The sequence below is a fragment of the Phlebotomus argentipes genome, unplaced genomic scaffold (assembly GCF_947086385.1).
Source record: "Phlebotomus argentipes unplaced genomic scaffold, Phlebotomus argentipes genome assembly contig_39, whole genome shotgun sequence".
NCBI classification, from domain to species: domain Eukaryota; kingdom Metazoa; phylum Arthropoda; class Insecta; order Diptera; family Psychodidae; genus Phlebotomus; species Phlebotomus argentipes.
The window spans coordinates 1,858,760-1,879,318 of NW_026776182.1; the positions used below are offsets into that span (position 1 = coordinate 1,858,760).

General features: G+C 40.3%; 4 protein-coding genes across 6 annotated transcripts; 2 read left to right on the forward strand and 2 right to left on the reverse strand.

Annotated features, from left to right (window-relative positions):
- Nucleotides 1-2,736: 2,736 nt before the first annotated feature.
- LOC132263852 (neuroligin-4, X-linked) lies at nucleotides 2,737-8,085 on the forward strand. The gene is made up of 8 exons (XM_059763847.1): nucleotides 2,737-3,070; nucleotides 4,370-4,564; nucleotides 4,633-5,125; nucleotides 5,187-5,318; nucleotides 5,388-5,555; nucleotides 5,625-5,814; nucleotides 5,876-6,024; nucleotides 6,088-8,085. Exons 1-8 carry the CDS (start codon nucleotides 2,737-2,739, stop codon nucleotides 7,757-7,759), a joined length of 3,333 nt encoding a protein of 1,110 aa, XP_059619830.1. The 3' UTR covers nucleotides 7,760-8,085.
- Nucleotides 8,086-8,094: 9 nt separating this feature from the next.
- Nucleotides 8,095-9,972, reverse strand: LOC132263867 (probable cytochrome P450 28a5). Its single transcript, XM_059763866.1, has 5 exons — nucleotides 9,658-9,972; nucleotides 8,838-9,600; nucleotides 8,661-8,781; nucleotides 8,341-8,607; nucleotides 8,095-8,274 (listed from the first exon to the last, which is right to left on the reverse strand). Exons 1-5 carry the CDS (start codon nucleotides 9,843-9,845, stop codon nucleotides 8,111-8,113), a joined length of 1,503 nt encoding a protein of 500 aa, XP_059619849.1. The 5' UTR covers nucleotides 9,846-9,972; the 3' UTR covers nucleotides 8,095-8,110.
- A 696-nt stretch (nucleotides 9,973-10,668) lies between these two features.
- LOC132263865 (protein transport protein Sec16A) lies at nucleotides 10,669-19,435 on the reverse strand. Of its 3 annotated transcripts, XM_059763860.1 has the most exons (15): nucleotides 19,219-19,435; nucleotides 18,852-18,958; nucleotides 16,338-18,630; nucleotides 16,135-16,275; nucleotides 15,916-16,077; nucleotides 15,646-15,847; nucleotides 15,076-15,303; nucleotides 14,329-14,746; nucleotides 13,159-14,259; nucleotides 12,629-13,090; nucleotides 12,394-12,513; nucleotides 11,358-11,630; nucleotides 11,013-11,289; nucleotides 10,799-10,950; nucleotides 10,669-10,740 (listed from the first exon to the last, which is right to left on the reverse strand). In XM_059763860.1, the coding sequence occupies exons 2-15, from the start codon at nucleotides 18,936-18,938 to the stop codon at nucleotides 10,690-10,692; spliced, it is 5,967 nt and encodes a 1,988-aa protein (XP_059619843.1). In that variant the 5' UTR covers nucleotides 18,939-18,958; nucleotides 19,219-19,435; the 3' UTR covers nucleotides 10,669-10,689. The 3 variants fall into 3 exon arrangements, with proteins under 3 accessions (XP_059619843.1, XP_059619845.1, XP_059619844.1); XM_059763862.1 differs by lacking the exon at nucleotides 15,076-15,303 and having other exon boundaries at nucleotides 19,219-19,434; XM_059763861.1 differs by lacking the exon at nucleotides 12,394-12,513 and having other exon boundaries at nucleotides 19,219-19,434.
- Nucleotides 19,436-19,492: 57 nt separating this feature from the next.
- On the forward strand, nucleotides 19,493-20,439 carry LOC132263870 (vesicle-trafficking protein SEC22b-B). The gene is made up of 3 exons (XM_059763869.1): nucleotides 19,493-19,735; nucleotides 19,805-19,914; nucleotides 19,980-20,439. Exons 1-3 carry the CDS (start codon nucleotides 19,661-19,663, stop codon nucleotides 20,428-20,430), a joined length of 636 nt encoding a protein of 211 aa, XP_059619852.1. The 5' UTR covers nucleotides 19,493-19,660; the 3' UTR covers nucleotides 20,431-20,439.
- The last annotated feature ends 120 nt before the right edge of the window (nucleotides 20,440-20,559 follow it).

Sequence of the window (20,559 nt, forward strand, 5' to 3'; positions counted from 1 at the left end):
AGCTCTCAACTGCTCGAGATTTCCTCTGATTTTCACATCAATGTCCCACATCTCAGGAAGCATTTTGTTTTAAGCCAGTCTCTGTATCACTTGAAAAAGTATCTCTCGCCATCATGGCAAATGTAGACAAAGAGTCAAAAGTCGTCGATAGGAATTGTCCATTTGTATATTTTTTACTGTCTCTCTCTCTTCTTGAGAGCTCATTTTTCATAATGCCTCCATATAATGCGAGATATTACCAGATATTTAGAATTGAAAGCAAATATAGCTTTATACATATGTACTAAATATGTACTGTCTGTTCTATGTACTGTACAGCGTGTGTATGTAAAATTTTTCCATTCAAGCAGTGATCCTTAATTGACTTCAATTGGGTTTAATTGTTTAATAGCCCTCTGCGGGCTGAGGCATTGCTTGTTTGGTGACTCTCTGTGTACGCCGTGGCATATTTTGTCCATCGCCGCTCTCGTCACGCTGTATCCCCCGTTTCACCATATCCCACCATATAGATGCGGAGTGACCAGAGAGAGCACCTCATTGTCAAGTGAATAAAATTCACATCCCAAGATGATCGCAACGCACTCAAAACACTCTGAGTACATAACAACAAATTCACACACAAAACGGCCCACGGATCTGTGGGGAGGGCATTTCTGTGTCTGTCCCTCCCGGACACATGACAAAGCCTCCGTGTCGCTTGTCTCCAATCATGGAGTCGTTGTCAGGGGGCGAAAAGGAGGCGGACAAGTGGCAACAAAAGTTAACAGAAGCACCCAACAGTCGCCTCTTCGGTGCGACTTTCAATTTAAATATGCGCAAGCATACACTGAATTAGATGAATGGTCACACAGCATAATAAATAATTTGATTACAACTTAAATGGTGAAATGAAAAAAATGGAAAGCTTTTTTGTTTGCTACACAATTCCCTGGATATTATCTCGTGTGTGATCACTTGGCCATGATATGATCTTCCCGCGACGAAATTCACAAACGTATATTGTTCTAAAACCTTCAGAATAGGTAAAATCAGCTAAAAATCAAATTAAATAGACGAAGAAATTGCTAAACATTTTAAAAACCAAATGGTTCATTCAGAACGAGTATGTAATTGTTGAGACATTATCAAAATATTACTTTGTCGTTAAAAATTTCCAAAGAATTTTTCCATATTCCTGTTTTTTCATTGACAATTGATTCGCTTAAAAGTAGTTGACATCTACAAATTGGTATAAGTCTCTGCTATCTTTTCACTTGAAATTTCTAATTAAAAATGGCTACTCAATTTTCTACCCCGGTGTATTAGTAGAAAAATTTGGGGGGGAAATGATCAAATATGATGATATTTATCATTATTATCAATTGTAAATAATTTTATAAATAGTGATGGTGATAAAACTTACACCAATACATTATGTCTCATTTTCCGCAATCAGAAAATCCATTGCATTGATATATTGAAATATGGTTTCATCAACATTTTAATAATCTGATATTTTTCACATGGTAAAAATTCAGTATAAAATCTGATCAATTACGATCTTAAAAAATGTGTTTCAGTGAATGATGAATTTTGTGATTTAAGTGGCTGATTGTGGGCATATTTGAATAATTCCCATGTAAAACGTTATACTAAAGTTAAATTTTTTCCACGACTTGATAAGAATGATGCCCTGTAATCATCCAATCTGTGGGAATGTCACAAGAGAAGCTCATAAATCACACTAAATTGCTATCTTTGGGGACAGAGAGAAAAGTAGCCGTACCAATGTGCAGATGGAAATGTATATGACAATTGCAGAGCCAAAGTAATCTAATTAGAATTGATCTAAATAAATAGGATTGCCAATCGCTTAGGTCTCTTGCGAATTGGCATGAGTTTCCCGGTAAAAATTGATCTGTGATGAGGTCGTTTGTGAGTCACCTTTTTTGCGGAATAATGTGAGAAATTCTTCGGGAAATCATTTGGCATTTGGCATGACAACCGAGGGGTGAATAGCTGAAAATTCTTGCAGTGCATTATGGATGAAGGAGATGGGAGCTCATCGGAGCGACAGTTAATGCACAAAATAAGTAAATATTGCATGATAAATTGACTTGGCTTAAATCAAAATAGAATACATATAATAACACGAATTCACACACTCCTTAGAACCCGAAGAACACATGTGTTGGAGTCCCGTGTTCATTTGTACGTGAGAAGGATGGTTAAAAGAAGCTATTTTTAGGGTGATTCTATTTTCAATCTTCATTTGACTTTAGTTCACGAGTACAAGATGCTCATCAGTGTGTTGAGATTAACGCAAGAAGGCACGCTCATGGGAGACTTCTCTCAATCATTTAATGATTGTATTTGAACGCACTTCATCTACTTTTAATTGCTGAATGTGCTGTGACACACTCATATTACCAGTGATCAAGTTATTGAAGTGATTGTGATGCTGAATTTCTCACAGATTTCAGTTTACCACCAGAAAAATTATCATCAATTTGGTGGAGATGTTAAGCGAGTGAAAAGCTATGGCGGTTGATGTGGAATTTACTACATAGGTTCGTGAGTGAGAAATTCCGTCACAGAGGAAAATGAACCAGATGGAATGCAAAGAGTGCAAAGAAATGTGAAAATCTCTCACAAAGTGTATAAATTCGACGATCAGTGACGCGGAAATTTGCCTAATATGCGCACTTTCTTCCAAAATTGGCTCATACGAAAATGCTTCAATTAAGATTTCCTATGATGATTTTATTCTTGGCACTGAGTGTATCGCTCAGCTGTGGAATGATTGACGCCAGCACCGAGAATTTGGCAGGCACACTCCAAAACAGTGACACGACAAAAAGTAGCCGTGTCCCAAAAGAGGCTCATCTTCACGCAAAAACATCCCCAACGAAGAGTCGCCGACAATCGCACCGGAACTTCACCCTGACACGCCAGATCGCCATCAAGCAGGGCATCCTCAGGGGCGTTGTGCGCCACATGCACCCTCAATCTGGTTTAAGGGATGTGGATCAATTTCTGGGAATACCGTATGCTGAACCTCCTATCAACAGCAAACGTTTTATGCCACCAGGTAATGGGATCGCACACTCCATCCACGCTTTTATCCGCCCAAACATTATTTTTTTCTCTACACTCCACGCTCGCAGGACTTATTTTTAGAAGCGTGTTTTTACATATGTACTATTATATCGTGAAAAGCAATCCCTATATTGCCTCATTTGCTATCTCAACATCGCGACATGAGTCTCTTTTCAGCCCACAGTGGGTAAATTCTCCAAAGAAAGGCGGGAATTTGCATATGAAAAGTGAAGATCGCGTACAAATTCCCCCAAAGGGGCTATCAAGTATACCTAGACATATTTTCAAGGAATAAGTATTAGCTTAAATAATAATTATATATCTTACCAAGTGTTAATAATTTTTTTGTCTGGGAAAGTAATAATTTTTGGATCATATAAATTTGGGATCTTTCATAAAATGAATCGTATTTATTAGCCCCTGAAGTGCAACTTATAAATATGAGACTTTTCCCCCTGAGGTTTTCGCTCAATTCTCTCTGCATGAACTTCACACTCTCTTGAGATTTTGTGCGTTTCCCCAGTTAAGCCGCTGAAAATTCCATACCACGACAATTTGCAATAAATACGGATGTTTCCTTGCAGTTGTCGAATATTATGGGAATAACATGCTGTGTGACTTCCTCTCAAGAGTTACAGTTCAGTGGAAGATGTAGTTTTTCTTCAACAAAGAAACAATCAATCATATCAGATACTTTACACAGTGAATTGTCACCACAGGATTGTTAATGAGCCAAATAAGTTAAAATAAACTCGAAAATTTTATGATATTTTCTCCCAAAGTGACATGAGAGACAAATTTTTCATGTTTTCACCACATTTTTCAAACTCTTGGAAATTTCTCGCGATTGGAATTAAGAGTTATAATTGAAGAACGAATGTAGAGGATTTCTCACAGATCTTCAATCAATTTCAAGCTATAAAATCGATAATGGCTTGCGTAATAGTTGATCTTTAAACAAATATGAATTTACTAAGACAATTATTGTATTTTACGACAATCGAATTGGGTTTTATGGCTTTTATGTGTGATATTTAGATCATCTTATGATGTAATTCTGTCAATAGGATTACATATATCCGTTTCTCTCGAATATTCTGCTGTTTTGCACTAACGACTGCCATGGATTAAAATTTCTGTTTGATCTTCAAGAGAATCTCAATTTATTGTTTATTTTGTATTACATTAGAACTTATTTTTTACATCTATTAATTCTATTTTAACTATTAATTAAAATCATTTACCTAATTTTTGACTGAAATAAGGTAACTAAAAATCATCCTCTTTTCAGGAGCTCCATTGCCTTGGTCAGATGTACGGATATTTGCTGAATTGCCACCAGTATGTCCACAAAACCTTCCTAATCTTCAGGCAGCCAATGGAACTCTGTCCAAGGGACGGTATAATCAACTTAAAAGGCTTTTGCCATATTTAAAATCGGAGAGAGAAGACTGCCTCTTTTTGAACATATACATACCTACCTGGGGTGAATATAATTTTTATTGGGCTATGGCGCTGAGCTTATTATGAAAGAAACTATAAAATTCATTGCAGAGGGATCAATTTTTCAAGCAAAATTTCCTGTGCTCGTATTTATTCATGGAGAATCTTTCGAGTGGAATAGTGGAAATCCCTATGACGGTTCTGTATTGGCCAGCTATGGAAGAGTGATTGTAATTACGGTGAACTACCGTCTGGGTATTCTGGGATTCATGAGGCCAGGCGTGGAAGATCAGACAGTGAGCAATTTCGGTTTGCTGGATCAAATTGCTGCTCTCCAATGGATTAAAGAGAATATTGAGGCTTTCGGCGGTGACAGCTCTTCAGTCACTCTCATGGGACATAGTACTGGAGCTGCTTGTGTGAACTTCCTGATGGTCTCTCAGGTGGCCAAAGGACTTTTCCACAGAGCCATTCTCATGTCAGGATCAGCATTGTCCGATTGGGCAACTTCTAAGCATCCCACTCAATATACAATGAAAGTCGCACAGAGTGTTAATTGTCCTATCACAGATGAAGAACTTGTTGCTTGTTTGAGGAGGAAAAGGTGAACAATATGGTTTTATTACATTCCCTCTAATCACTGCTAACAATGTCATATTCTACAGATACACAGAAATGTTGAGAGCAAAAGTTTCCTCACCAAAATTTTCAACAGTGTTTGGTCCCTTAATTGATGGACTGGTAATTCCCAACGATCCAACCTCGATCATGAGTCAATCCACTGATACGTTCAGCAAGTAAGTGCAAGGCACCCGCATGTGAACACTTTTCACCCTCCCATAAACTGCATTTACACCCTATTGTAGGTATGATTTGCTCTTCGGCATGACCGAAGTCGAGTCCTATCACATGCTCAATGCCATGGAATTGATGTATGGTCTTCTGGAGACTGAGAGAGATACTCTTCTGCGCTTCTACCTGCAGAATCGCTTTGAGATACGTCCGGATTTGGCATTAGCAGCTACTCTGAAGGAGTAAGAATGCAATTCTAAAATTGTTATGTTTCATTTGCATTTAAACATAATATATGAATTTTTTCATAGGTATTCAAATATTTATTCCACCGAGAAGACTCAAAATGCTAATTACCATCGAGATAAAATTCTGGAAATATTCTCTGATGCCAGAGTCGCTGGTCCACTGGTTCAGACTGGGTTATTCCATGCTAAAAGTAATCCACGAAGTTTCATGTACGTCTTTGCTCACAACACCGAAGCTGGAGAGTATGCTTATGTATGTAAAATTTCAATTAATTTATAATATTAAATGTTAATATATTTATCATTTCTTTCAGCTTTCACAAAGTATTATTGGAGAAGAGTTAGCTTATGTGTTTGGAGCTCCTTTAAATCCATCAGGAGTTTTTCAACCATTCTATAATTCTCAAGAAAGACTCTTGTCCGAAGCAGTTATGAAATATTGGACAAATTTTGTAAAAACCGGGTAAGTTTTAGACAGGTTTCCAATATTTCAATATATTTTTATGTGGGATTTTGTATAATCAAGGAATCCAAAGGCTCCATGGAGGGATAGGTTCCTCAATGCAAATCCCATTGAATGGGCTCGCTTTGACATCGATTGGCCGGAATATAATCAAATCAATCAGAGCTACTTGCATCTCAACTCCCATCCAGTTGTGGGTCATCAGTATCGCCACATCTTCATGAGATTCTGGAATCAAAATCTTCCAAGTGAACTGCATAAGTTGACTATTGCTAAAAGTAACGTTCACATGATGCCATTGAATATTCCAAGTCCTGAGGCTCCACGGAGAGAAATCTACGGGAACTTCTCAACGCATCCTAGGTACTTTGGCGGAGGGGAAGTAAAGACATACCCAGACGAGAGGATGTTCTCCAAGACTGACGATCCGATATCCATCCTCAGACTACTCAGCAAAAGCACTAGACCAAGTCCTGAAATCAGTGTGGCAACAGAGGAGAGAATGTCTACAGAATTGGCTAATGTGACGCCCTTTGACCCGGATTCTTATACCCCAAACTCGGCGAATCTCACTCTAAACCTCCTCATTATCATTGTGGTGATTCTATCAATACTTATCGTGATTTTTGGGTATATTCTAAAGAGATCATATAAAAGAACTTCGCCCACTGAGAAAATTCTCAAGAATATGAAGCGATCAACACCGCCGAAGATGTTCTATCGAAGTGACAACGACTTGAGTGAAATTTCAAATAACTCGTATGACATGGTGAGGATTGAGCGAGGCTCCAAAGTTGATTCCATTCACTCAGACGGTATTAACTATCCAACTACCGTAATTAAGGCACCTTGGAGAACGTTGCCAAAGAGATGCAGCTTTGAAGATCCGGAAAATCATTCTGATTGCTTTACAAAGCCGGGCCAAGTCAGTGTGGCCATAGATGCCACTCCACAGGCCAGAAGTGGAAGTGTTCTGAAACAGGAACCCATTGAAGTAACAAAATCGCGTATTTTATTAACGCCAGAGACAAAAATCATTTGTCAGGAGCTGGAAAACCCCACTCTATCAGCTTATTACGGAGATGATCTTTGCGAGGAAGAGGATTATTTGAGACAACCTCCTGAAAATCACATTACCACATTGGGAAACGGGCACGTGCGAAATTTCTCGGATAGTCAGAAATGCACAGAACTCGTGTCAACTTCTGCAAGAGGAACCAACTCGCTGGATTCCACGAAAATGCGTCGGAGATCCCTACCAGCCCAAAATCAACTGGATTTTGCCATGGGGTGGGTTAAAGTTCCTCCAGTGCCCCCTCCTCGAACTGTCTCCACACTCAGTCGACGCCACAATCTTCCAGTGCCTGAGGAGAATCTTCCACACCCACCACGTCATATGCTGGCCACTCTGCCGCCGAGTGACCAAGAAGAAGTTATCACGTCTAACACCCTTATCGTGGGCCCTCTGATTCCATCAAAGGGTGCCAAAGGAAAGTCCTCAGACGCCACTGATGATGGTGAGGCAGCTGAGCTCTGCGGGACTTCATCCACCACCAAGTACAATGCTCTGAGCAGGAGTAGAAAAAAGTCTACAACGAGAAATGAGCCCAACATTATCATTAAGCCCAGCATCTCGAGGTCCACATCAGAGAAGACCAACAAGTTCAGTGTCCGTCGCACACCAGCGTCCGCGACCATTATTAGTCCAGCTGCTTCCGGTGAGATGCCTAATTAACCTGCACGCTCCTGCAGCATTCTGTTCACTATCTATTCCCGAGAAATCACTTGAGTTAAGTAATTATGCAACCCGAAACACACAGTATACAAGTATAACTTTTTAATCGTAAGAGTATGTTTTTCTCCTTTTTTATCACAGCAATATTGTACGAGACTTTTATTGAAATAGAAAAAAAATGTCATCATGAAATTGGAGTCTTCCTCTGTGATTTTGTATTGGACAAAAGAAACACAAAGTATTGTTCTCTTTTCATTCAATATGATTTTATTGAATTGCCCAATAGAGAAGAAAATGTTTGAAAAATCTATTCCACGCACTTCACATCATTTTACAACAAGGCATCTTCTACTACACTGCTTTCAAATTAAGGTAGATTCCATGACGAGGGTAGCTGAAAAATTGGCCAACATCCAGTTTCAGTGGTTGCTGTGTTTTCTCATTCACCGTGACGCAATATTGCCTTATGACTTCCACCACCGAAGTTTTTACTTGCAGCATGGCAAAACGCATTCCTATATCCGATGAAAAATTAGTTTTGAGATCTCCGAAAACTGCTTAATTTTTCGCTGAATACCTACCTAGACAAATTCTTGGTCCATTTCCAAATGGAAGAAAAGAGCACTTATCCTTGAATACCTTCGATCCTCCATTCTCTTCGTCAAATCTCTCGGGAATAAATTCCTCTGGGTTAGGAAAGTTATGTTCATTACGGTGGATGGAGAAAATAGGAATATGTACGGTCATGCCACGAGGAATCTCAACTGCTTTCCCATTAACAGAGTATTTAACATTTTCAGTGCAGAGTTTACTAATGATGATCAAAGGAGGGTGAATACGCATGGTTTCTATAAAAGAAATTGTCAAAATAAGAAGTTTCTTATAAATTCTATTCCCTTACCATTGACCACTTGATCCAAGTATGGCATTTCTTGAATAGATTCGTAGTTTATTCCACCTTTCGCTTCATATTCTCTGATCTCTTTCCTAAGTTTCTCTTGAGCCCTTTCATTTCTGCCTAACTGTAAGAAAATACTTGCTGTAATCTGAGAAATACAAGGTATTTCGAACAAAATACTTCATATAGAACCAGAGGAATAGCTATGCTTGTTGTTTCATATCCATCCAGATAAACAGTGAGTCCATGGGATGTCATTTCGGTCAATGAAAGATTCTTCTTACTCCCAAGATCCATTATGAAAGACAAAAAATCACTCCTTTGAGTATTGCTTTGACTTCTGAATTGAATACCTTTCTTCATTAATTCTTCGAAGGATTGTCCGACATTCCGGCTGACTATCCAGAAGCATTGGAAACGCTTCAAGAGTGGCAGGACAGCTGTTAGAATGAAGAAATTAACAACATTTTCAAAACAATCAAGTAGTTTGGCTCCCAAATCACAAAGAGGAGCGTCTTCTTGGGTAAAAGTCCCCGCTTCAATGCCAAAGATCGTGTCAGTTACTACTTCTGTGGTGAATCTTGCTGAGACATCTCGAAAATGAACTCCATCTTCAGATTGTTTAGCCACTTCGCTTTTGAGAAAAGTGGACATTTTCTGACAAGTGTTCTCAATTATTGGAAAAATTGCTTTCATTTTGCCACTAGTAAAGGCTGGTGCCCATTGGCTTCTTGTGTCCTTCCAATCCCTGTCTTTCATAACGAAAGGACTGTGGCCTATATAAGGCTCAGATTTCGCGGTACACATATCAGAAATGTAGTTATTGTAGAATTGTTTGAAATTCTCCACCAAGACAAATTTCACAAAGTCAGGATCGATGGCCAGAATATGTGGTGATCTTAGAATGTAAACCCCTATAAATGGTGTTTTGCCATAGAATTCTCTGTAAAAAAAATTCGTTACTTAAAACTTCCATTGAAATTCCTCATACCTTGAATACCTATAAAACTTATCAAACTCGTAAGCCACAGACACTTTATCAGCCACTAAACTCTTAGTATTGCCGAAAAAGAGAGACGGTTTGGGACCTGGAATTCCTCTTCTTTGCCAATAACTGAAATTCCATGTCCAAAAGACACAGAAAATCAGAGCAAGTCCCAAAACTCCCCCAAGAAACAACCAAATCATGCTTCCTTGGCAAATATAACCGACAAACTGAGGCCCATTTGCGACTCGAAGTGATCTGTTATCACCATGTGGCCGAGGTCAAGTCTCATTCATACTCAATCCTTATCACAAACTCAAGAAAAGTTCACGATAAAATTATAATAAAATCAGTTTGTGTCTCTATCATATTACAGTATTTATTAAATCAAATTTATTTTCATATATGTATAAACTTTCCACCCAGTGCTATCTACAGATTAATAACTTGTACACAATTTATAGGAGGAAAAATCATATATCTCAACAGAAGCATTTACATTAAGATTACAGAAACAATTATCTTTTTTTTTCATTCTGATCATATTTAAACAAAATATTGTAAACAACAATGGGTATATGCAAATTATGACAATATTTAAGAAATCAACATTCCCTTTCGTCGTCTCACTTCCAAAGAGAATCAAATTAATAGACATCCAAAATTCACACGTTTCGCCAATCGTCACAGAAACATTTTTAAATCAATATATTTATGCAGGATTAACCCTCCCTGCCATCCCTACTCCTAATACTTCAAATCTTTATTTTCGGGCTAACGAAACGTTCTTCAAATCACAAAAGAGGTGTCTACTAAATTCGACTGATTTGTGGATTATTTATCAAGTCTTTACCAGTTCAGTTGAAATAGATATTATGTTAGATCAATATATATATATTATTATGGTCTACAAAAATCACCCCAACCATTGACACGCATTCAAATTCAAATACAACCTTCCTCTCTACGTAGTATGTCTTATATCTTACGATTATTATAATAAGTGTTAAAATATTCCGTCTTACATCCTTCTATGCAAATTCTTGGCTACTGCTGAAAATTACCAAATTGGTTTGGATTATAAAATTGGGGTGTATTCTGCAAGAAAAATAAATATTTAGTAATTTCAACATGAATCATAAAATGTAGAATTTACATCTGTTTGATCCGATGTAGCACCACTTCCAGTTTGAGGAACAAAGAAGCCTGTCTGCGGAACTGAAGGCAGTGTGGGTGCCATCACCGGCTGAATTGGCTTCATTGGGGCACCGCTGGGATTGAAGACATCCACATATGAATTCTTCAAAGCTGCAAAAAAAACCAATGAATTATTTAAAGAAATTCCTTACGTTCCACTGAAGACCACTTACTTCTGTTTCGCTGCATTTTAAACATATTCGATTGCAAGTTGTTGTTGCCCTTGAGCGTTGGAGCAGCATCAGCTGTTGGGGTCGGAGCAAGAACTGGAGTGCTCTGCGGAACAGCCTGAGCGACCTGAGGCGGATGATTCTCTTGATGTGGTATTGAATACTCATGATTAGACTGTGGAGTCAAATCTGCCATCTTAGGTGGAGGCCTGAAGCTCTCCGTCTCATCAGTATCACCGTCTGTGTTGACCCACTTCTTCTTATCCGGATCCCAAACAATCTGCAAAGAACAAAACCAAGTAATTTGTTTAATACTCATTACAGAAAAAAAAATTATAAATAAATTACCGTGGGATTCTTATCATCAGGTAGTATCATTTGGTTCTTGGGCTTTAATGAGAGTTTTCCCCAAATGCCACCAAACCAGCCACTCGATTGATTATTCTGCTGTCCCGGAAGCTTTCCATCCTTTCCAGAAGTCTTCTTCGTACTGTTATCCATTTGATTCTTGCCTCCGGCTTCACTCATTTTCGCCTTTCTCTCACTCTCCTGTGGTGTCTCGTCATAGAAGCCGGGCTTGTTTGAAAGAGAATTTGGCATTGTTATTTGTGGTTTTGGCATCTACAAAGAGAGAATCAGAAACAAAAATAATCACCTATTAGTTGTGCTTCTGTAGCAGAAATAGCTAAATTATTTTGTCAGCTGTTAATACAGTGGGACTGTTGGGAAGCAAATAATCGGGAAATCACTGAATTTTCATTTGCTAAAATTGAGGAAAAAAAAGAACTAAACAGTGAATAAGTCCATTTTCCTCATTTGTAACCACTTTATTTTGGTTGCAAAAACACACCTTTGTATACAATTGATTCAGTGTCCATGTAAAGGCTTTTATTTGGAGGAAAATTTACTTGTTATATGTATTAGTTTGCTATCTACTGACTTTAGCAGGTGCGACACCATAGTTCTACGTATCAACATCAAATGTTAGCCAAAAATTTTCTTTCTTCTTCCTTTCCCGCTTTTTCAAATACGTCTCAAACTCCGTGCAACTTCTCTGAAACTCTAATTTCATGCGCGCGTAATTTATCTCAATGCTCTCATCTTCAATCAAGTCCTGAATCGATAATCCCTCCGTTTCAGCACTTTCAATCTGATCTTCCATGTGATGAACCAATTCCAGTCCTGATCCCGCCTCGAAGCGACTCGAGAGGGGATCATCAATAGGATATGTTCCATTATAGATCACCTTCTTCATTTGCATCCCTCCACCCAAGCTGTCTTGACGAAAAGCCACCTTCTCAGTACGTCGCAGTGCCAAAGATTTGCGCCGAATCACACGCAACGGATGTGAGTTAGTGTCACACACGAGGACACACCTACTTACTTCTTCCACCGGCTGTCTTTGAAGCCGTTTAGGTGACTCTTGCAATTCTTCGATTTCAGGCACATCCTCACTACTCTTGCCCTCTGTGGGTGAGAGTGCTTCAGACGGAGGTGGAAGAGGCTGCGTCCGAATTTGATTTGAGATGATTCGTTTCATGATTTTGGGATTTATCAGATGTACAGAGAATGCAATGACTCAAGAAGTTAGTTGAATATATCGTGAAATATCACTATACCTCGCTATTTGACTGCTGCTGCTGCTGCTGTTGCTGTTGCTGACCATAGTAGTCAAAACTTGATGAATTGTCCGCATTCTGCTGACCACCAAACTGAGATGGATCATAGTAATTGGGACTATCCATTGATGTCACCGGATTTCCTTGATCAACACTTCCATACGGCACAGAAGAATATTGATTTTGATAAGGATCGTTCAGTTGTTGCGACTGATAGTCTGGAACTGGCGGATTCATCACTGGGGCCGAGTAGTCAAGCGAAATGGGCTGATTATGCTGATCAGCTTGATACTGTAGATTCAGTTGATTGAATTGATGATTTATTTCTCTGAACTGCTCATCGATTTCTGTCTTTGAAAAATCCACATTCTGAGCTTGTGGATATGGAGTAGGGACTGATGTTGTTGAAGTATTTTGAGCCAGATTCTGCATTGAACTTGATTCATATGACAAAACTCCACTCTGCAAAGGAAATTTATACGAATTTAAGGTACACTTTTCCTCTGTATGATTTACCTAATATTACTCACATTAAATTGTCGCAGGACAGATTGAAGATCATTAAGCCAATTCTGTCCATCTTGAGTTCCTTCCTGGGCATCCGTTGAAGACTCATCAAGCAATTTATCATGCATAGGATCGTAGTACTTCAATCTATCTGCCATTGCAAAAACTCTCTCAATGAAAGTCGCTTCATATTTGCTAGGATCCTTCTGAATATGCCTAGAGATTTGCTCCATATACAGCAAAGCCTTCAATTGCATCCCATAATCGATCATTCGACATGCTAAGATGTACTTATAAGGCTGGAATTCCGTCACTGAGAACTTCTCATCGTTCAGTGTACAAGCATACTCATAGATTTCTGTCATCATTATCGCTTCAGATGTAGCAAATTGCTTGAAACTGCGATATGGAGATGATCCAAGCAGCACCAAACGCGGTGATGTCGATGAATTCGACATTAGTGTGGAATCCTGATTGACATTTCGATACTTTCCAAAATTCACCTGCGCCATCAAATAGCAAAAGTGCGCTCCAAACACATCTCCACGATTGTACAGAGAATCCCCAAGAGTTGTGATAGCTTTTATGTTGAGCTCAGGCTTTTGAGACGTGTTTGATATTATCATAGCCAAATGTGGACGCCAATCTCCCCATTTCTCATCCACAACACTCGTCACTGAAGATGGAGCACGTAGACTCATAAGCTGATAAAGTGTTTGAAGAGGATCATTCAGCGGAAGCTTGTTAGCAAACTTCATCATAACATTGGCATGAGATCTGCGATCGACTTTTGAGGCAAGGAATAAAGCATGCCCCCATAAATTATTATCAGTGGCCCAATCGAGGGCTTCATTTACATTTCCATAGAGAAGATAGTTGCGAAATTTGTCAGTGACTTCTTCCGGTGAAAAAACAGACTTCGCTGCAGTACTTTGCTGAACATCTTCCTCATCAATACTTTCATCAACATCTGCATCACTGTTGTCACGGGACTTCTTGGCATCAGATTGAACTGAATTACGTCCACTGGCAATCTTAGCGGATGCAGAGGACTGATCAAGTTCATAGGGGAATTCTGTCTTGTTTTTCATCAAAAGTTCCGAAATATCTGTTCCAACCACCATCTAAAAAATCAAATTATCGTCATTTTATGATAGTTCTAATGACTGTGTTGTATAATAAATCATATTCACCCCATTTTGTCTCAGGAGAAGAATCAGTAAATTCCAAAGTAGTGTGAAAGAAGATCTGTTTGCAGATTGCTGTGAACACAAACTGCTCATGGAGTTACCGCGAGATCGCAAAATATCCGACGGTGGTCCAAGGCGTATTTGATCTTCACAGAATTCAATAACAGTTTTCTTGTGAGTCGTTCCACGAACCAGTGGGCCCGGGTAAGCTTGGAACAGTTTTCTTGTGGTATCATTTGCGCCCACATTAAGGATTTTCACTAAATTGCTCACACCTGACGCTGTATAGCGTGGCTTAATGCATACCAGCAATCCAGCAGCCGACAATGAGGCACTTGTGTGCTCGTTTGTGAACTTCTTTGGCGTCAATCTTGCCACTTCAGTTTCAGAAGTCTTCTCCAAGTTGTATGTATTGTCGTATCTGTAAAAGTTCGTCATATTATACTACACAGATATTTAGCAATAAAAGGCAATAAGCAATGTAACCGTATTTCCAAATATAAAATATATATAATACTTGAAGATATTGAAACAACCATAGCATTGAGAGATCAAAAAAAAAATTTCAAGCAAGGAAAATATGTATGTTTAAAATGAAGAAGGCATTTAAGCGATTAAAGCACAATGAATTAAATGGCCCAGAGAGCGAAGAGTACAAAGACTTCTACCAATTTACCCTTAAACCCATTTCTACCTTCTTTTACTTTTATAGATAAAAGAATAATAAGATAAAATGGATTTCTCAAGCACCTGGATTCGGAATAGTCACTTTGGGAATAAAACTGTCGACCCGAATTCGGTACATAGAACGATTGCGGCTGCTGATACGGAAGCGATGAAGGCTGCTGCTGTTGCTGCTGAAAAGCGCCGGAATTGCCACCCACATAGCTTCCATCCATGATAGTGGAATTATTGGATTGACTGAATGATCGCTGATAATCATGTGGCTGATAGAATTGCTGCATCGAGCGACTGTACCTTGATTCAATATTCAATTTTTGTTGATTTTCTTATATATGCCATACAATTCAGATATTCTCATTATCTTTAGATCTACAAGTTCTGATGATCATGAGTTCAGGTGATGTTAGTAGAAAGATTTGTATGTGTCAACGTGTGCAAGAACCAATTACTTTCTTATGTGTTTCTTTTTATCATTTTGTATATACCTTGTTTTTGTGTCATTCCAATTTAGATGTGTGGGTTAATTTCAACATACACAGTAATTGGTCAAAAATAAAGTGAATTACACGACACAGTAACAGAAAAAAACGAGTAAAAATGGAGAACAGAAAATCCGACAAAGTAGTCTCTACATACCGCTCCTTGTCATTTGCTGAACTGCGTCCGGAATGTACAGATTCCCTCCCATCCGTTGGGATATCACTCGCAGCAACTTGCGGCTGCATCTGAGCATAGTACTTTCGATACCATTCAGCATAAGCCTGAGGATTGGTCCTGCGAAGTGCCTCGTAGTATTGCATTTGTTGCTGAGAGTAATAGGAGTAGTCATATCCGTATCCTAAAACAACATCAAGCACAGTTCATATAACTTCAACTTTTCCGGTATTGTTATAGATTCTTTCTCACCCGATTGATAATATCCCTGATTGTAACGTGGATCCTTATCGCGCATTCGCTCACGATCGGTATTCCTGCTGCCACTTCTGTGATAACCATCATCATAGTCATATCTGCGATCACCACGCTTACGATCACGATCCTTATCATCTCTTTCTCTGTAGCGATCATCTATAAAGGAATCAACATTGAAATCATTTTTCACTCTATTCACTCGATCATATTCACCTTTGCGGCGATCATCTCTTCCCCCTCTATCTCGCTCTACATCTCGATCCCTGTCTCTTCTCGTGTAATCATCATCGTAATCATATTTCCTTCCGCGTCGCCGATCGCGGTCCTTCTCATCGCGATCTCTGTATCGATCATCTACAGAAAAAGTCGATAGTCAATATTTTTAAATCACATCAATTATAATTAAAAGACTTTACCTTTACGTCGATCATCTCTCCTCTCTCTGTCATATTCACGCCTGTATCTTCTGCCCTTCTCATCACGCCTATTGTCTACATCATCACGATCATCACGACGGCGATTGTATTCCTCTCGGGAAGAATATCTCCCCTCTCGATTATCATATCGTCCATACTTATCGCGATCTCTCTCATATCGATCATCTCTATTGCTTCCCTCCCTATACCGTCGGCGGCCATGGTCACTACCATACTCCGAATCCTCGGAATCATATCGTTCCTTGTTCTTCCTTCGATCATCCCGCCGACCTCCTGACTTATAGTAGTTGCGATCCTTATCACTGTCATCGCAAGTGGATACATTTGATGCATCTTTGCGACCAGTGTCAATCGTGGCCACAGATTCCGCTTCTGTTGGGATATTGCCCGCCAAATTTCCTCCTTGGTTATCATCATCTCCTGTATTTGCCCCCTCGATTGGCTCGTCTCGCAGTCTGTCCAGTCGCTGTGGCTCATCTTGCAGATTCTCTCCGTCCATCTCAAGATCTCGCCTCTGATCATTGATAGCCATTTCATGATCCCGTGGCTGAACTTGAACTATTGGTGTGAAAGTATGCGTAACTCTTCCACTTTCATCACCTGTCACAACACGTTGACTCTGTGGCTGCAAATCACTTTCACCAGAGGCCAAATACAAATTTCTCTCTGGTAAACTCGAGGTGTTGTCAGGCACTTGCTGCACTATTCGGCGATTTGTCGTCGAGAGCAAATTTGACACTTGCCCATCAGCTTGACGTTCCATGCTCAGATTTGATGCATTTGCCAAATCTGTCCCAGGCACCATTCGATCCAATCCTGGAGGTGGTTCTGGCAAATCTATTCCCCCGGTGAACCTTGCCTCCGGCTCTCCGAGAACGTAGCGTGAGAGCCCGGGAGGAGGTAAACTATCAATTGCCTCTGAAGGAGGAGAATTCGTCACCGGAACAGGGATACCAAGGTTTTCTTCGGCCAAATGCCCTGTTTCCAAAAATTGATTGCGATCATTGTTCGGCGCTATTTCATGATTCTCAACTTCTGGCCCTGGACGCACTACAGGATATTGATTGCTGATTTTTGGGACGATTTCCGCATTGTCCGGCACTAAATTTTCCTGATTAACCGTCTCCTGACTCGCAGCAATTGGGGGTTGATAGAAGTTCTCCAAGGAAACTGTTGCTTTGGGTGCTGTCTGAAATTGAAGCGTCTTATGAACTGCCATTCCAGATCTCTTGAAGGGATTCCTATCTGCCTGTCGTTGCATTGGTGCTACTGCAGGTGGTGGAGCCGGTGAAGACCGTTGCAAATTAGTTGGAGGTGGCGTGGAAAGCACTCCCGGTGACTGGGTTTGCCTCTCAATCAAAGGAGGACTCTTGGATGCGTCTATTTTCGGTGGAACTGACACATTCAGTGCCATCAGTGCCTCATCCAGCTTATCAGGCTCTTGGTGATTGTACTCCGTCTTCTTAGGAGAAAATGAGCGATCATCGGAGGTTGTATTGCTACTCCTCGAATCGAGATTTTCACTCTCACCCGATCGATCGCTCGAGGAGTGAGATATTTGACTCTCCGTCGACCACTGCGGTGTCAGTTGATGGTCACTTTTCATGACACGCGTTAACAGTGGGTTGGGGAGGTTTCCTTGAGTATTTCTTGAATCATCAGGTAGACTGGATGTATTTATCTCCGGCAATTGTTGATTCTCTACTACTTCTGCGCCCGTCAAAGTGTTTCGTGAATTACTAGACGGAGCCGCCTGGGGCGAGGCTTTCTGACTCGTATCTAGGCTCCAATTCCAGCTCGTCTGATCAGTCGAAAAGCTGTCTTCAATTATGTTCTGATTTACATGATGAACGACGGGATTTTGTTGCATTTGAAATTGATTCACGACTGGAGCAGCGAAATTATTGACGTTGTTATTTGGTGTCTGAACTGGCGCAGGCTGCTGCATCTGCTGAAAGGGCTGGAACGTCTGCTGTGGTACGGGTTGCTGCTGATTATCGTTCCAGTCCCAGTCACCCCAGCCATCTCCCGGATTATCGAATCCGTCCGCCGCCTGAAAGTGCTTCGAAGTCATGTTGTGGGTCTGATAAGGCGCTCCACTGTTTGACGTGCTACTTTGCTGATGTGGTACTTGAGTAGCAAAACCACCGGGCAGTTGCTGACGTTGCACGGTGGCTTGCCAGCCAGGATTGCCACTGTTTCCTTGCCACAGGTGTCCAGGAGCTGGATTTACCGGTTGCTGAGGTGCCTGTTGCCACTGTTGTGACGGATCCTGTTGGAACGCACAAAAATTAGAGCAATTCGCCAAAGTGCACGGACTGTTTTGGTGGAAAGTGAAAGAGGAGAGCGACAGAATAAATTTAAGCAATAAAAAGCGACATAAAATTGATTCAGAGACATTAGCATAATCCACTTTTACTGGTTAATTAGTTATCATCGCCAGAAAGCACGTTACTTGGTTGACATTTTTGTCAGACTGCATGTATAATTTACCTGCTGCTGATTGAAAGGCGCCAGAGGCACCGACTGCGTAGAATGAGGGGGTGGAACTTGGGGCGGAATCCCCGGTTGCCAAGACATTTTGCTTCGCCCGACAAACTCTAGAAACACGGTGAAAATGCAACTGTAAAATAGCCAATTCCACTACTATCCTTTTCTCCGACTACTCAAGGAGCAAAGCAACACTCTAAAGCGGCATTCTGCCTAGGGCGTCCATGAGAAAGTACGACCATTTTTTGGACAATTTAGAAATTTTCCTCTCTCTTTTGTAAATCTACCAGCTGTCACAGTGACACATTTTCTCTTCGTGGATTTTTGCAAATGAATGAAACGTGTGTATTTAGCTAGTTGGGCAACTTACTCACAACAGTATCACTTAAACAAACATTCTACTATGTGGGAATAGTAACAAATATTCACAGAACAAGACGGAAAACTGGAGAATTTTGCCTTATTCACGAACACTGCCAACTTGGAACTTTCATTTTTTACCCAATGCTTCTCTAAATTGCACACAGTTGCGCTAGCCTCTGAAAGGTGAAAATTTATCGTCATGCTAAAGCGAGATCACTATATTTCTCCTTTGCCGGGATGCCTATGAAATTAAAAGAGATAGCAGATTGAATGCTCTTGCGGCAACAAAAAGAAACTCTTGGATGTCAAGTGACGTGTAGAATTTGAAAAATGACGTGACGTGTTTTCCTCCGATTGCTTAAATTTGCTAGTATTTTTGCGTAAATTTTTACACTAAATTCACCGAGATAGATTTACCAAATTAAAGGGAAAGTGTTAAGAAGTTCACAATGGCACAGATGACAATGATTGCCCGTGTGGTCGACGGATTGCCGTTGGTGGGGACAATGCAGGAAGATGAACAGGTAAATAAATATTTAGGTTCCTCAATTTCAATAGGAGTGCCACTGAAATCCTTCGGATCTCTCTTTCAGTCCGGTCGGAGTGTCCTTGAGTACCAGAATCAAGCAAAGATGCTGTTCAGAAAGCTTGGCCCTCACTCTCCGGCTCGCTGCACCATAGAAACTGGACCGTATTTATTCCAGTAAGTTCCCGGCGAAGTACGTCTTTCCAGTCTGTGTTGTAATTTTTGCTCTGTCTCTTTTCCAGTTATTTAATAGAAAATGAGGTCTGCTACTTGGTTCTATGTGATAAAATGTACTCCAAGCGCCTGGCATTCAACTACTTGGAAGATATTGCGCAGGAATTTCACAAAAACTACGGCCGGAAAGTTAATTCCGTGACTAGACCTTATGCCTTTATTGAGTTCGATGTATACATCCAGAAGGCGAAGAAGTCTCTCACAGATCGCCGCCGCAATATCAACACGATCAACACACAGCTGCAGGATGTGCAGAGAATTATGGTGCAGAATATCGATGACGTTCTCCAGCGTGGCACCGTTCTCTCGGAGCTGGACACCAAGACACAAAATCTGTCCATGCTGTCGCAGAAGTACAAGAAAGACGCCACGTATCTCAACAGAAAATCCATGTATGTGAAGGCTGTCTGTGGACTTGTTTTGCTTATTTTCATCGTGCTGTACTTTTGGATTCTGTAACGTCCTGGCAGTCCTAAGCCATCGTTGAAACCGGAATGTGTTGCCCCGATTCATTATTCAGTCTATCATTCATCAAGTTTGGGAGGTGTATTCATTAATCGCGTTTGTCTTCAAGTAAAGGGATTATTG